The sequence below is a fragment of the Colobus angolensis genome, unplaced genomic scaffold (genome assembly GCF_000951035.1).
Source record: "Colobus angolensis palliatus isolate OR3802 unplaced genomic scaffold, Cang.pa_1.0 Scaffold7, whole genome shotgun sequence".
Lineage (NCBI taxonomy): Eukaryota > Metazoa > Chordata > Mammalia > Primates > Cercopithecidae > Colobus > Colobus angolensis.
In genome coordinates this window covers 30,272,467-30,287,716 of record NW_012120709.1, presented here as the reverse complement: position 1 = coordinate 30,287,716, position 15,250 = coordinate 30,272,467, and the positions used below count along the sequence as shown (strand labels likewise).

Below are 15,250 nucleotides of genomic sequence, written 5' to 3'. Positions count from 1 at the left end.
AAAACAAACACTTCTACTGGGTCTTTTCAGTTGTTGCAAGGCTTCAACCTTGAAAGTTAAATATTATATAATAATAATAACAATAACATAATCCAGGGTTTGTACAGTATACTTAAATATTCATGCATGTATTTCATTTATTCTTCTTAATAACCTTAGAAAGCTAGTATCATTATCTCCATTTTACAGATGAGAAAACTGAGGTTTACAAAGGTTAAGCATCTTGCCCCAAACTACACCATTGGTGAGTGGCAGAAATTTAGAATATGGGAACTTCAGACTCCTTTAGCACCTCACTATGTTATAAAGTGTGGATGGAAAACTTAAGAGGGGAAACCAAACTAGCCTGAAAGCTGCCTTCTTTTTCTAAAGCCAGAAGCCAACAGTTACACAGAACTGCAGATCAAGGCAGGCCAGAAGTGGGATACAATTAGAATGGACTGAAAGGCAATTGGTTTGAAAGGAAAACTATTCAGAAGCCATAACTGACCATGAGTCTAGACTTATCATCTACAGCAACTGGCCAATGTGGCCATCATATACAGAAGAGTATCTTAGCATTCATTTGGTTGAGGAAAAAAATATCAGAAAACGAATCAAGCTTGCTTAAGTAAACTATGTGCTTATCATAATAATCAAAAGTGCCATATGGAACCCCAGAAGATAAGAAACATCAAGACCTGCTAAGTGACAAAAAGAAGGAACTAGAAATTTGTAAGCAGCCAGGGTACGTGTTCTCTTCTCTAAGTCTCTGATTTATCTTTAGGTCTCTCTGGAGTTGTATTTCTCTGTATTCTTTTTCTCCATATACTTTGTGGTAGGCTGAATAATGGCCCCTAAAGATATCCAGATTCTGACCTCTGGAAACCGTGAATGTTATTTTATGTGGCAAAGAAATTTTTGTAGATGTGATTAAGTTTAAGTTCTTGAGATGGGGGATTATCCTGGATTACCCAGGTAGGCCCTATGTGTAATCCCAAATGTCATCATAAGAGCTAGGCAAAAGGAGATTTTACTACAAAAATGAAGGCCATGTGATGACGGAAGTAGGGAGAGATTTGATGATGCTGCTCTGCTGGCTTTGGAGACAGAGGAAAGGGCCATGAATCAAGAAATAAACCTCTGAAAGCTAGAAAAGGCAATGAAGCTCTATTTTCTCCCACAACCTCCTGTGTGGTTCTGCCAACACCTGGGTTGCAGCCCAGTGAAACTGTTTTTGGACTTCTTGCCCTCAGAACTGTGAAATAATACACTACTGTTGTTTTAAGCCACCAAGTTTGCAGTAATTTGTTAGAGCAGCCATAAGAAACTATACCTGATTTGTTTTTCTCTCTCTGCAGTGTTTTTTTCCACTTTTCTGTGCACATGGAAGATAGGTGCTTTTGTCATTCACAAATATATGCATATACTCAATTATATATATATATATATTCAATATATAAGGGTATAGATATTGAATGTATTTGAATGCATTGATATGCATTAAATTTAAGTGGATGCATATTTAAAATAATCTGAGTTCAAAATCCAAATTTCTGGGAGGAGGATATGATTGGTCCAACTAGAGTGAGATTATCACTTCTGATTCACTTATTTGTAAGAAGAATGAGTCCGCAAGGTGTCAAATCACCCTGTGTCCACGATGCCACTGAGTAGGTGCTGTGGGAGTAAGCACTCTAAAAAGAGTGTAGGAATGGGAAAAAGACAATTAGACTTTCTAGCTGAGAGGACAAAGATAGAGACCTTAAGAATTGGCATGGAATCTCTCAGTGAAGAGCAGGTAAAGAAAGTGCTCTTAGGAATGAATTCAGAGTATTATAAGAAAGCATAGTCCATCATAAGATAACGAAGTGGACAAATGTTTAAAGTGGTTAAATGTTTAAAGACAAAAAGAAGGTAGACCAAAGTCACCAAGAATGAAGCAGTCCTGTAATTTTCTGCTCTGGGCTTATAATCAGACCCTAATTAAGACACGGTATCAAAAGTTACCATATTAGGTTACTATTGCTGCCATAACAAATTCCCACTAATTTGGTAGCTTAAAACAACACAAATTTATTATCTCATAGTTCTGTAGGTCAGAAACCCAACACAGGTCTTACCAGGATAAAATATCAGCAGGTTGCATTCTCTCCTGGGAGCCCTAGCAGATAATCTCTTTCCTACACCTTTGGGTTGTTGACAGAATTCATTTTCTGGAGGGCTATACTATGGTTTCAACCCGGAAATTTATTTCACTCGAGGAGGAAATTTGTTCCACTAAATCTAAGAAATAGTTTGTTTTCTTATGGTTATGACATTGAATTAATTGGTAGTGATCTAATGCTAAAAAAGACCTTTAACGTTGAAACATTGTATACATTTTAATCATGAGCAGTAATACCTTTAAGATCTTCTTAAAATCTTAAAGCCAAATCACCTATTTTGAAAAGTCATTTTAAAGTTGGAAGAAAACGCACTATACAAAATGTTTAATTAACCATGTTTGAAGAGTGGGATTGTAATTACATCTCTTTTTCCCACCTTTTGGAGCTTTTAAAACTTGGGAAGCATATGCTAATTTTAATATTGGAAAAATTAACAAACACATTTTCATAAACAATAAAATATATATTAGAAGGAGAGTTAAGTTCAGGTGTTTCCTGAAATAGGAGATATGATTTAAAATATTTTATTTTACAATTAAAGAGAAAAAACTGTCATGAGTTCACTTTAGTAATAGACTTATAAAGAATACATTCTTCCTAGCACAGAGACTGAAGTTAAAAAAATTTTTTTAATTTTTAAAGGAATATATTCTTAAATTGAGATTCCTCCTCCATAAAGACAAATGCAAATCCTTGAAAATGTCTGCATCTTAAGAACCCAGTTATTTTTAAAATATTAATATAATTAAATACTCCAAAGATTTTTTAAAATCCTTAGATTTATGAAATTGAAAGTATAAACTGTGGGAGGTGTCCTGAGAAAAACTGAATGACGTATTCTCTTAATGGTCACATTCCCACTCCACATTCCCACTCCCATGTGCCACATAGAAACTGGACCCCTTCCTCACACCTTATACAAAAATTAACTCAAGATAGATTAAAGACCTAAACGTAAAACCCAAAACCATAAAAACCCTAGAAGAAAACCTAGAAAATATCATTCAGGACATAGACATGGGCAAAGACTTCATGACTAAAACATTAAAAGCAATTGCAACAAAAGCCAAAATTGACAAATGGGATCTAATTAAACTAAAGAGCTTCTGGGCCCTGTGGCGCGGAGCGGCGGCGATGGCGGCGGACCCCCCCAGGCGGGCTGGGGCTGAGCCCGGGTCCGGGGCAGGGGCTCCGGGGGGACCATGCCCGGAGGCCGGCCGGCTGCAGCATGGCTCACCGGCCCGGCGCGCTGATGCTCAAGTGCGTGGTGGTCGCCGACAGTGCGGTGGGCAAGACGTGCCTACTCATGAGCTAGGCCAAGGACGCCTTCCCGGAGGAGTACGTGCCCACCGTCTTCGACCACTATGCAGTCAGCGTCCCCGTGGGGACAAGCAGTACCTCCTAGGACTCTATGACACGGCCAGACAGGAAGACTATGACCGTCTGAGGCCTTTATCTTACCCAATGACCGATGTCTTCCTTATATGCTTCTCGGTGGTAAATCCAGCCTCATTTCAAAATGTGAAAGAGGAGTGGGTACCAGAACTTAAGGAATACACACCAAATGTACCCTTTTTATTAATAGGAACTCAGATTGATCTCCGAGATGACCCCAAAACTTTAGCAAGACTGAATGATATGGAAGAAAAACCTATATGTGTGGAACAACGACAGAAACTAGCAATAGAGATAGGAGCATGCTGCTATGTGGAATGTTCAGCTTTAACCCAGAAGGGATCGAAGACTGTTTTTGATGAGGCTATCATAGCAATTTTTACTCCAGACAAACACACAGTAAAAAAAAGAATAGGATCAAGATGTATAAACTGTTGTTTAATTACGTGAGAAACATCTTCAGTGGCCAAGGAAACTGTCCATTTCTCTCAGAAAGCAAATGAAATGCTACAGCTATACCCAGACCTTTTATAGGTAATGAAGCAGTTTAAAACTTGAAAGAAAATAAAACCTGTCCTCAGAATTCTATAAAGGTGATTAAGAATGTTCCTTAAAGGTTTAAGAAGCAGTAAGCAGCATCTGAAGCCACAATCTATTATAAATACTTTATTTCAACTAGAAGGTACAATCTCTCAGGGGTTTCATAGTTTAAAATGCTACAATCACATCATGTTGTAACTACATAAAAAACAGTGCTGTAAATGGAACTGCTTAGATCCACATGTCATATGAATAATTGACAACAAGCAACCACATTTAACGTGATTATTCTCATAGTTGTATAAGGGTGAAAAAATACTTTGCATGCATCAAGTGTATTTAATACATTCAAAGTCCATTAGAAGCTGGTTTTGCTGACAAAAGAACCAGCCAAGTCATCAGTAAAGAAGGGTTGGCCAGTGCGTATTATTATGTGGACGAGGGAGGACCTGACATAGTCAGAATCCTCCTTATTTTTTGTCCCAACTATAATCAACTGTGCTCTAAGATTCTCAGGAGCTTTCTTGCTTGTCTTTCTAGGGTATCAAGGGACATGAGAAATGGGACGGTAATCACCGAATTCATCCTCCTAGGCTTTCCTGTTATCCAAGGCCTACAAACACCTCTCTTTATAGCAATACTTCTCATCTACATCTTAACCCTTACAGGCAATGGGCTTATTATTGCCATTGTGTGGGCTGTGCCCAGGCTACAAATTCCAATGTACTTCTTCCTTTGTAATTTGTCTTTATTCCTAGAGATCTGGTATACCACTACAGTCATCGCCAAACTGCTGGAAACCTTTGTAGTGGCAAGAACAGTAATCTGCATTTCCTGCTGCCTGCTGCAGGCCTTCTTCCACTTCTTCCTGGGCACCACCGAGTTCTTGATCCTCACTATCATGTCTTTTGACTGCTACCTGGCCATCTGCAAGCCCCTTCACTACCCCACCATCATGACCAGCAAACTCTGCCTGCGGCTGGCCCTGAGCTCCTGGGTGGTGGGCTTCACCACTGTCTTTTGTCTGCAGATGATGCTGTTCAGCCAGTTGCCATTCTGTGGCAATAATGTTATCAGTCATTTCTACTGTGATGTTGGGCCCATTTTGAAAGAAGCCTGCACAGACACCAGCATTTTGGAACTCTTGGGTGTCCTGGCAACTGTCCTTGTGATCCCAGGGTCACTTCTCTTTAATATGATTTCTTTTTTTTTTTTTGAGACGGAGTCTCGCTCTGTCGCCCAGGCTGGAGTGCAGTGGCCGGATCTCAGCTCACTGCAAGCTCCGCCTCCCGGGTTTACGCCATTCTCCTGCCTCAGCCTCCCGAGTAGCTGGGACTACAGGCGCCCGCCATGTCGCCCGGCTAGTTTTTTGTATTTTTTAGTAGAGACGGGGTTTCACCATGTTAGCCAGGATGGTCTCGATCTCCTGACCTCGTGATCCGCCCGTCTCGGCCTCCCAAAATCCCTGTAATCTCGGCTGGGATTACAGGCTTGAGCCACCGCGCTCGGCCTAATATGATTTCTTATATCTACATTCTGTTCACAATCCTACAGATTCCTTCAGCCACTGGCCGCCAGAAGACCTTCTCTACCTGTGCCTCGCACCTGACAGTTGTCTGCCTGCTCTATGGGGCCATTCTGTTCATGTACCTAAGACCCACAGCACACTCCGCCTTTAAGATTAATAAGGTGGTGTCTGTGCTAAATACTATCCTCATCCCGCTTCTGAATCCCTTTATTTATACCATTAGAAACAAGGAGGTGAAGGGAGCCTTAAGAAAGGCAATGACTTGCCCAAAGACTGGTCATGCAAAGTAAAACATGCAACACATCAAAATGAGCTTAATGCAGATAAAAACAATTAAGTTGAGAGAGGATTTTGGAGAAGTTTGGTAAAACAGGCTCCCCCCAAATCCCGGAAGTTCTGATTAAATGCTATAGTAAGATAAAGATGCAAAAGCAAACCATCACGGTTAGGGTCTCCTATGATAACCTGTTACATGTAAATGAACTAGGAGTTTTTCTTGAGAAGAAACAATGTAATTCTTCAACAAGGAAATCCCAGGATATCCTCAGATGCATGAAGTAGAACTCTGGACTTGTCAGTGGTAAACTGAAAGTGGAAACCACTAAGGTCAGAGACAAATGTCAACAACTTTAAAAATGTACAAGGAATCCTGTCTCCCTCTTTGTTTATGACCACCACCTTTTTTTTATGACCACCCTCTTTGCCTCATCTTCTTGTCAAAAATATAAAACATTCCACATCTCATTTTCTTAGCTCCTATCATCTTCATCATAAGAGAAGCACGCTACAGACTTCTAATAATTCTAATGTTCCTTCCAAAATGTTTGAAATGAATCAGCTTTGTGTTTGATAATATCTCAATAAGGGGACCTCCATCTTGAAATAATACAAATTTTTAGATAAACTTAGAGGTGTTCATCCTCAGATAATACCAAAACTTGAGAACGTCTTATGAAAAGTTTCCATTTACAGTTCATGGATTACAGCAGTTCCTGGGCTCCAGTATAAGTAGACCAAGTGCCTAGGAAGCTAGGAAAAGTCTCAGAGCCAATATATCTAGAAACGCTTTCCTACTGGAAAATGCAGCCCCAAGGTTACATGAAGCTCAGTGTTCACATGTAGGTTGTCACTGAAACCGCCAGGGTTTCAGTCAGGTCCTGGTGCTTGCTGCACAGAACATCAATCACCGAGTCACTGAGCATTGCCAGGGAAGAAGGCTTTAACTGAATGCTGCAGCCAAGAAAAATGGGAGGTAAAGTCTCAAATCCATCTCCCCAAATGCCTAAAATTGGGAGGTTTTATATATAGTGGAAGGGAGGGAGAATAGGAATTAGAGAGGGGTAAGGAAGAAGAGTTGGTAAGGTGAGAAAACAGGAATTAGGGAGGGTAAGGAAGCCATCATGATGAATGAGGGGCCAGGTATCTTGTTGTCTGGATTGGTGATCTAGTGGGCTTCAGTCTTTTGCCCAAGAGTCAGTTTCCTGAGGAAGGAACTCAGTTAAGACAAAGGTAAGTTTCAGGTTTTAAGACAGAGTGTCAATTTCTGTGTTCATTCAAAAATCCATAAATATCTTTTGTGTGGGACAATTGGGCTGGTTTCAAGATTAGTGTGCAAAGTCCCTCAAAGCAGGCTACAAACCTACTGATCAGACCTTGTCTTTAGGTAAGATATCTTTTTAGGCAATGATAATGCAGGTGATTCAGTTTGTGTTAATGAGTATTAGATATGTCCCTTCCCAACAGTAAAGAAAAACTAGCATTAAAAGACCATTAAACTATGGCTTAAAAAAAAAAAAAAAAAAGATGACTGCTGTAAACAAAAAATAAAATTCTAAGGGTCCCTCAATCATCTGAATGGACTTCTCCTCTTGGCCAGGGCACTCCAAAGTTAACCTGAAAGACTGGTTCAGATCATGACAGGAAGAAGGGGTCAGACACACCTCATTATGCCCTCCTCCCTTTTGGAATTCAGGAAAAGCTGACCAGCATTAACAGCAACACAGACCTTAAGTCTGATAAGAAACATTTACAAATGTACAATCTATTCTCTCTGAAGCTTACTACCTGGAAGCTGCATTTGCATAAAACTGGTCTCCACAACCCCTTATCATAACCCAGACATTCCTATTGATAATAACTCTTTCAACCAATTGCCAATCAGAAAATGTTTAAATCTACCTATAACCTGGAAGGCCCCCACCCCCCACTTCAAGTTGTCCTGCTTTTCTGGATAGAAACAATGTATATCTTAAATGTATCTGACTGATGTCTCATGTGTCTCTAAAGTGTATAAATCCAAGCTGTGGCCCAACCACTTTGGGCCCATGTTCTCAGGATCTCCTGAGGGCTGTGCCACAGGCCATGTTCACTTGTATTGGGCTCAGAATAAATCTCTTCCAACATTTTACAGAGTTTGACTCCTTTCATCAACACTGCACATTCCTTTTAATATTGAATTGAAAATTCAAAACAAAATGTAATGAGGCAAAAATATTATTATCTCAACTGTTGTACCTGATTTTCTCTTAGAGAGGGAACTGTCTTGGAGCTGTGCAGGAGAAATAGATCATTTGGAAGTAAAGGAAGAGAGAGAACCTAAGGACATCAATATTATCATGAGCTCTATCATCAAAGAATGGTTTAGAGTGCCCTGAATGAGAAAAAAAAAGGTAACATTTAATATTTTCCAAAAAAGAAATGACAGAGAAAGGAAGAAAAAAGGAACCCCAAAATGGAGCAAAGGAGAGGAGTCTGTGGGAAGAAGTCAGTGGAAATTCCCCAGAGTCAGGGCACCTAAAAAGCAGTTTAAGAACGGAGACGCCTAATGCTCGGTTTGAAGTCACATTTCTACGATGTTGATCTGTCTTGCCCTCAAACCTTCAGTAAAGTCTCCTATATTACCAAATGCATGTATGAACAGAACATGCATGTCACATGCATTCATGTATGTGTGTGTTGTGTGTGAGTCAAGGAGGAACAAAGTTTCATGTCTGGAATTATATAGTTTGGATTAGAAACAGCCCACGGAGAATATCACAGAGATGGCCACAGAATATGCAGAAATTTTAGGAAGCACTTCACATTTGCAGGGGCTTGGGCAAGTACTCAAGGTAACCTAAATCTAGAGGTATTGGAACATCTGGGCTATATTATTGCTTTTAAAAAGTTTTTAAAAATTTGCCTTCAAATCTCATAAATATTAGTTTTTCTGGGCCTAGCCTATGACCTTACGGGTTTCATGTCTAATGGCAGACAAAGGGTAGCATAAAAACATTTTGGCAGATCCAAGAAAAGGGGGAAGGAGGGAAGAACAGGTGTGAGAATACCACGAGGCTTTAATTTATAAAACTTAAAATAGACAACATTTATTCACGCATGTTTATGTCTTACTGATGTATCGATATCATATACCAAGCTATGTTCCTGGTACTGATTCTACCGGGAAAAAACGTGTGTGTGTGCGTGTGTGTGTGTGGGTATTAGAGTAGTCTGCAGGGGTATTAGTTCTAGGAGTTGGAAATGCTAGAGTTACAGAAGTCTATCCAACGGAAAAACCTCCTGAACATCAAGAATGATATGAATTACAAGAAGACTTCCAGGGAACCATGCCTAAGATCTGACTTTCCCTCACCTACAGGGGAGGCAAAGACATGAAGGAGATTGTGGGCGGCCTCCAGTGTCCAGAGAAAGTAGAATGCTGTTTTAAAGAAAAGGAGCCCTGGCCACAGAGACAAGACAGAACTTGAGACCTCACATTGTACCCTACTGTTTCTCAAGTCTCTAAAGCCAAAATGTCTTTCCTATTCTACTTTTCTCCAGCAGAGTAAGGAATTACACAAAGATCCATTCAAACAATATCACGAACAACCTACCCAGATCCCTGGATATTATTTTTCTAGTATCAATAACTTTAATGACAAAGTTGAGCACCTGGATAGACCTGAAACAAATCTTTAACAATTAACTTTAGAGATAATTTGTTTTTGAAAATGCACACACTTAAGTAAAGCAGTGTTTTCATGACGCCACAGGATATTCATAAACAGGACTCAGAATTCAAACTGGGTGGGGGGAATGCAGGGTTAGAAAAGGTTAAGTAGGTTCCTTCATTATTGAACTTCTAAGAATCCATAACACTAAGTTAGAGAAAAAAATTTCCAAATCTCAAACATATGTGTATAAAAGTACCTCCTATATGACCTTGAACCCAACATAGCTTTATTCATCCCATCTTGGAATTCATTAAGACTTATGCCCATACAGAAACAGACACAGAGACCTATGGAACAGGTTAGAAAATCCAGAAATAAAGCCACACACCTACAACTATCGGATCTTCAACAAAGGTGACAAAAACAAGTAATGGGGAAAGGACTCCCTATTCAATAAATGATGCTGGGACAATTGGCTAGCCATATGCGGAAGTTTAAAACTGGATCCCTTCCTTTCACTATGTATAAAAATCAACTCAAGATGGAGTAAAGACTTAAATATAAAACCTAAAACTATAAAAACCCTAGAAGAAAACATAGGAAATACCATACTGGACATAGGTCCTGGCAAAGATTTCATGATGAAGACTCCAAAGGCAACTGCAGCAAAAATAAAAATTGACAAGTGGGACCTAATTAAAGGAGCTTCTGCACAGCAAAAGAAACTATCAACAGAGTAAACAGCCAATCTACAGAATGGGAGAAAATATTTGCAAATTATGCACCTGACAAAAGTCTAATATCCAGAATCTATAAGGAACTTTAACAATTCAACAAGCAAAAACCAAACAATTCCATTAAAAAATGGGCAAATGACATGAACAGACACTTCTCAAAAGAAGACATACACGTGACCAACAAATTCAAGGGAAAAAATGCCCAACATCACTAATCATTAAAGAAATACAAATCAAAACTACAGTGGCATATTATCTCATACCAGTCACAATGCCTATTATTAAAAAGTAAAAGAGAAATAACAGATGTTGGCAAGGTTGCAGAGAAAGGGGAATGCTTACACACTGCTGGTGGGAATGTAAATTAGTTCAGCTACTGTGGAAAGCAATTTGGAGAATTCTTGAATGTAAAACAGAATTGCTATTTGACCCAGCAATCCCATTACTGGGTATAAACGCAAAGGAATATAAATCATTCAACCATAAAGACACATGTACACATATGTCCACTGCAGCACTATTCCACAATAGCAAAGACATGGAATCAACCTAAATACCCCTCAATGATGGACTGGATAAAGAAAATGTGGTACATATATACCATGGAATACTATGTGGCCACAAAAAAGAATGACATCCTGTCTTCTGCAGCAAAATAGATGGAGCTGGAGGCCATTATTGTAAGCAAATTAACACAGGAACAGAAAACAAGATACCACATGTTCTCACTTATAAGTAGGAGCTAAACATTGAGTACACATGGACATCAAGGAGACAACAGACACTGGGGCCTACTTGAGGGTGGAGGGAGGGAGAAGAGTGAGAATCAAAAAACTACCTATTGGATACTGTGCTCACTACCTGGGTGATGGGATCATTTGTGCATCAAACCTCAGTGACAAGCAATTTACCCCTATAACAAACCTGCACATGTACTCCCTCGACCCAAAATAAAAGTTGGAAGAAAAAAAAAAGACCTGTCCTGTAATTATTGAAAACGAGAGCAATTGCCATTCCAAAATAATACTTTACAATCCTCTACTTAACCATGATAGTCTTCAAGATCCTGCCTTATTGGAGCAAAACTTCCAGTTCTTATCCTAGATTTCATCTTTCCTCTTTTAACTCAGAAAGACTCACTCCCATCACATTGAATGATATAGCTCTCCCTTACATGTCAAGTAATGAACTCAGCTTTGTTTTTCATTTCTAGAGATCTTCGCATACATTATAAATTTCCAAGAAGAGGATAGAGTATATGGTCTTTTCCAAGCTTATCCAGCTACAGACCATTTTTCTAAATGTGTCTCAGACTAGATTTCCTGCTGTCTTCCTTAAGGTATATCTCTAAAGCCACCTCTGTTTTTATCAGGACCTTATCACTCCATGGTATTCACAAATGACCAACTAACTTGGGGATCAGAGTGTAAAAATCAAATATGAGAAAATATAAAGCATAATACAGACACATTTGAATGCAGATAATTATATACTTACCAAGGTATCTAATCTAGTGCCTGACCAAGTGGCTCACCACCAGGTCACTTTGAATTACAGATTCTTCTTGCAAGTCTAAATGACTCTAATTACAAAAATGCCATGTACACATAGCTCTTCCAGAACCATTCACTTTCTATACCTGGTGTTCAGTCAGACTTGGATTGAACAACTAGGAGAGTGGAACTCCTATGCAAACTTTCAGCTGGGCTCACTTCACTATCACTAATTACCCCTGCCATTTCTTCAACTTTTGGAAAATAACCTCTGTCTATCCCCTTTTCTAACAATTTTTCTAACAATAACCATCTTTCTAACAATTAGTTCTTTGCATCAAATAGTTTTAAAGAAATAACCCAATGCCCTCCATATCTACTATTATTGCTTTAGTCCAAGTACCTGATCTACAGTAATAGCTTCCTAAGTTATCTCTCCTCATCCACTCATGGTCCCCTCCATTCTCCTTGGTGACCAGAAAGACCTTACAAAGGTGCATATCTAATCATGTTGCTCAATTAATAAAAAAAACCTCCAATGGCTTTCCGTTAATTTTATTTATTTATTTATTTATTTATTTATTGGAGACAGCGTCTCACTCTGCTGCCCAGGCTGGAGTGCAGTGGCATGATCTTGGCTCACTGCAACCTCCACCTCCTGGGTTCAAGTGATCCTCCCACCTCAGCCTGTCGAGTAGCTGGGACCACAGATGCATGCCACCATGCCTAGCTAAGTGTGTGCGTGTGTGTGCGTGTGTGTATTTTTTTGTAGAGACAGGGTTTCACCATGTTTCCTAGGCTGGTCTCGAACTCCTAAGCTCACGTGTTCCACCGGCCTCAACCTCCCAAAGTGCTAGGATTACAGGTGTGAGCCACCATACCCGACCAGCTTCTCATTAATTTTAGCAGTTAATTCAACCTATAAGACCATTAGTCTATTAGGTCTGATCTCTGTCCACAGTATCAGGTCTCACAAATTCCTCTATTGCTCTCAGACCACAGCCACACCAGTCTCCTCTCAGTTTCTCCAGTACACCAAGCTCCTTCCCATTTCAGAGCTCTGGTATACACGATTTCCCATTACTTCGGGTATTCTTTTTTACTCACCTCAGTGAAAGGAAAACAAAATCTTGGGACCCCAAACTCACTGTGCCAAAGGGAAAACTATGCTTAGGAACTGAATCACGCAAAAACTGCCTTCCTTTTGTTTTGTTTCTAAACATGGTTGTTTCTGAAATTCCTTTTGTTTCTAGACACGTTTACTTTACCTCACATTTACTATACCTTATAGAAAATGCAGATCTATGCATAACTGACTTTGTCCCCACTACTCGTTTTTCAGATGTAAAATGTGGATTGCTGGGCACTGATCAGAGCTTCACAAGAATGGGACTTCTTGCTAGCTGCCTACCCTCCCCTTTTTTTCTTTTCTCCTTCCTCTCCTGCCTGCTCTTTCTCCTTTAAATATTGAAGTCCTCAAAACCCTCTTTGGAAAAAGCACAGGCCACAGATTCCACTGTAACTTGTGCCTACTCTTCCATGGTGTGTCCTCAACCTTGGCAAAATAAACCTCTAAATCAATTGACATATGTCTCAGACACTTTTTGGTTTATACCCCATTTCCCAACCTCACCCCCAGCCTCAGCTTGCCCAGGCATTCCACAGACTCAGTTCAAATGTCACTATTCAAGAAAGCTTTCCCTAACTACCTCTCTACCAGCACCACCGCTAGGATTAGGACCTCCAGTTACAAGTTCTCATAGCACTCTGTATTTCTCCTTTGGAGAACCTACAACAATTATAATTAATTTAATTAATCATAATTAAATAACCACAGTTAGTGAATAGAGTAAGTTATTTAAACTGTTTTCTTCTTTCCCAACTCCTTCATATCATACACACACACAACCCGTGAAAGTTAGATCAACGAGAACAGATATTACATCTTTCTTATTCTCCATTCTGTTCCATATACCTACCACAGCGTCTTGTAAGAGCAGTAACGCAAAAATCATTGACAAATGAAGGACCAGATAACTGCACTGACAGAATTCAGATCGCATCACATATGGATTATATCTTTTGTATGTAAATATATCCTCTATTATGTAAATATCTCATACTCCATGTTTTCAAAGTAGAAATTGATTACCACTGATATTAGATTAGAATCCCCAGTTTATATCATTCACAAAAATAAATTCCAAATCTAATCATAAAAAGGAGAAGCAAAACGTAGTAGAAGAAAATACAGAGAAGCCTTTATGACTTTGGTGCAGAAAAGATATTCTTAAATAAAACACCTAATTTGAAGCCACTGGAGGAAAGAGTGTATAAGATTTGAAACTTTAATACTACAAAGTTAAACAATAATCTATAAAGGAAAGGAAAACATTAATTTAATATTAATATTTTAAAATATTCAATGAGATTTATAGAGAAAAACATCTTGTACACAGTACGTTTTCATGAATTTAGTCATTGACACATAAAATTAATATATCTCTTGCAACATATATGTAAAATGATTAGGATCTAGGATACATAAAGAACATCTAACAACCAATTTAAAAAAACAAAAAGTCCAATAGAAAAATAAAACTCATAGGAAAACTACAAATTACCAACAAATGTATGGAAGAAAGTTCAGTCTCACCATTAATGATGGAAAGGCAAAGTAAAACAATTAGATATTGTGTTTGCCTATTAAACTGTCTGAGATTTGCAATTTGGCAACATGATGTAAGGGCATGGATATGGGTGGAAAATCTCATACACTGCTGTTAAGAGTGTAAACAGGTGCATTCATTTGGGAGGAAAAGTTGGCAGTGTTCATTAAATGTGTACGACCTTTAACCCAGCAATACTCTTTCTCAGTATCTGTCTTTGTGCATGTATGCACAAAGAGGGTGATCATTATAGCATTGTTTGTAATCCCAACAACTATAAAAACATATGTTTTCAATAGGCAAATTGCTATTTACGCTATGGAATGTTATGTAGAAAGTAGAAGGAATAAGGGAGATTTTTATTTACTGCTATCAAGAGATCTCCAAGGCCCACTGCTGCTAAGAGAAAACAAATTGAAGAATTCAACATGAACACACAGGCATACACATATGTACACAGAAAATAATACTATTTACTTTCTGTGGATACATATGTACACAGCACATGAAAATAAAGAAAAAGATCTGGAAGATAAACACACTCGGGTCATAAGAACAGCTAACTTCTGGAGAGAGTGGAGGAAGCCAGGGTTGGTAAAAATGTCATTAGTGGCCAGGCGCGGTGGCTCACGCCTGTAATCCCAGCACTTTGAGAGGCTGAGGCCGGCAGATCATGAGGTCAAGAGATTGAGACCATCCTAGCCAACATTGTGAAACCTGTCTCTACTAAAAATACAAAAATTAGCTGGGCTTGGTGGTGTATGCCTGTAGTCCCAGCTACTCAGGAGGCTGAGGCAGGAGAATCGCTA

At 39.1% G+C, this 15,250-nt stretch overlaps 2 protein-coding genes across 2 annotated transcripts; both read left to right on the top strand.

Moving 5' to 3' along the window:
* The first annotated feature begins 3,375 nt into the window (after positions 1–3,375).
* On the top strand, positions 3,376–4,309 carry LOC105501165 (rho-related GTP-binding protein RhoQ-like). Its single transcript, XM_011927011.1, is given in 2 exon segments — positions 3,376–3,532; positions 3,535–4,309. Coding segments are annotated over 2 exon segments (615 nt in total). The 3' UTR covers positions 3,993–4,309.
* Positions 4,310–4,635: 326 nt separating this feature from the next.
* LOC105501164 (olfactory receptor 6X1) lies at positions 4,636–5,900 on the top strand. The gene is made up of 2 exons (XM_011927010.1): positions 4,636–5,273; positions 5,594–5,900. Exons 1-2 carry the CDS (start codon positions 4,636–4,638, stop codon positions 5,898–5,900), a joined length of 945 nt encoding a protein of 314 aa, XP_011782400.1.
* The last annotated feature ends 9,350 nt before the right edge of the window (positions 5,901–15,250 follow it).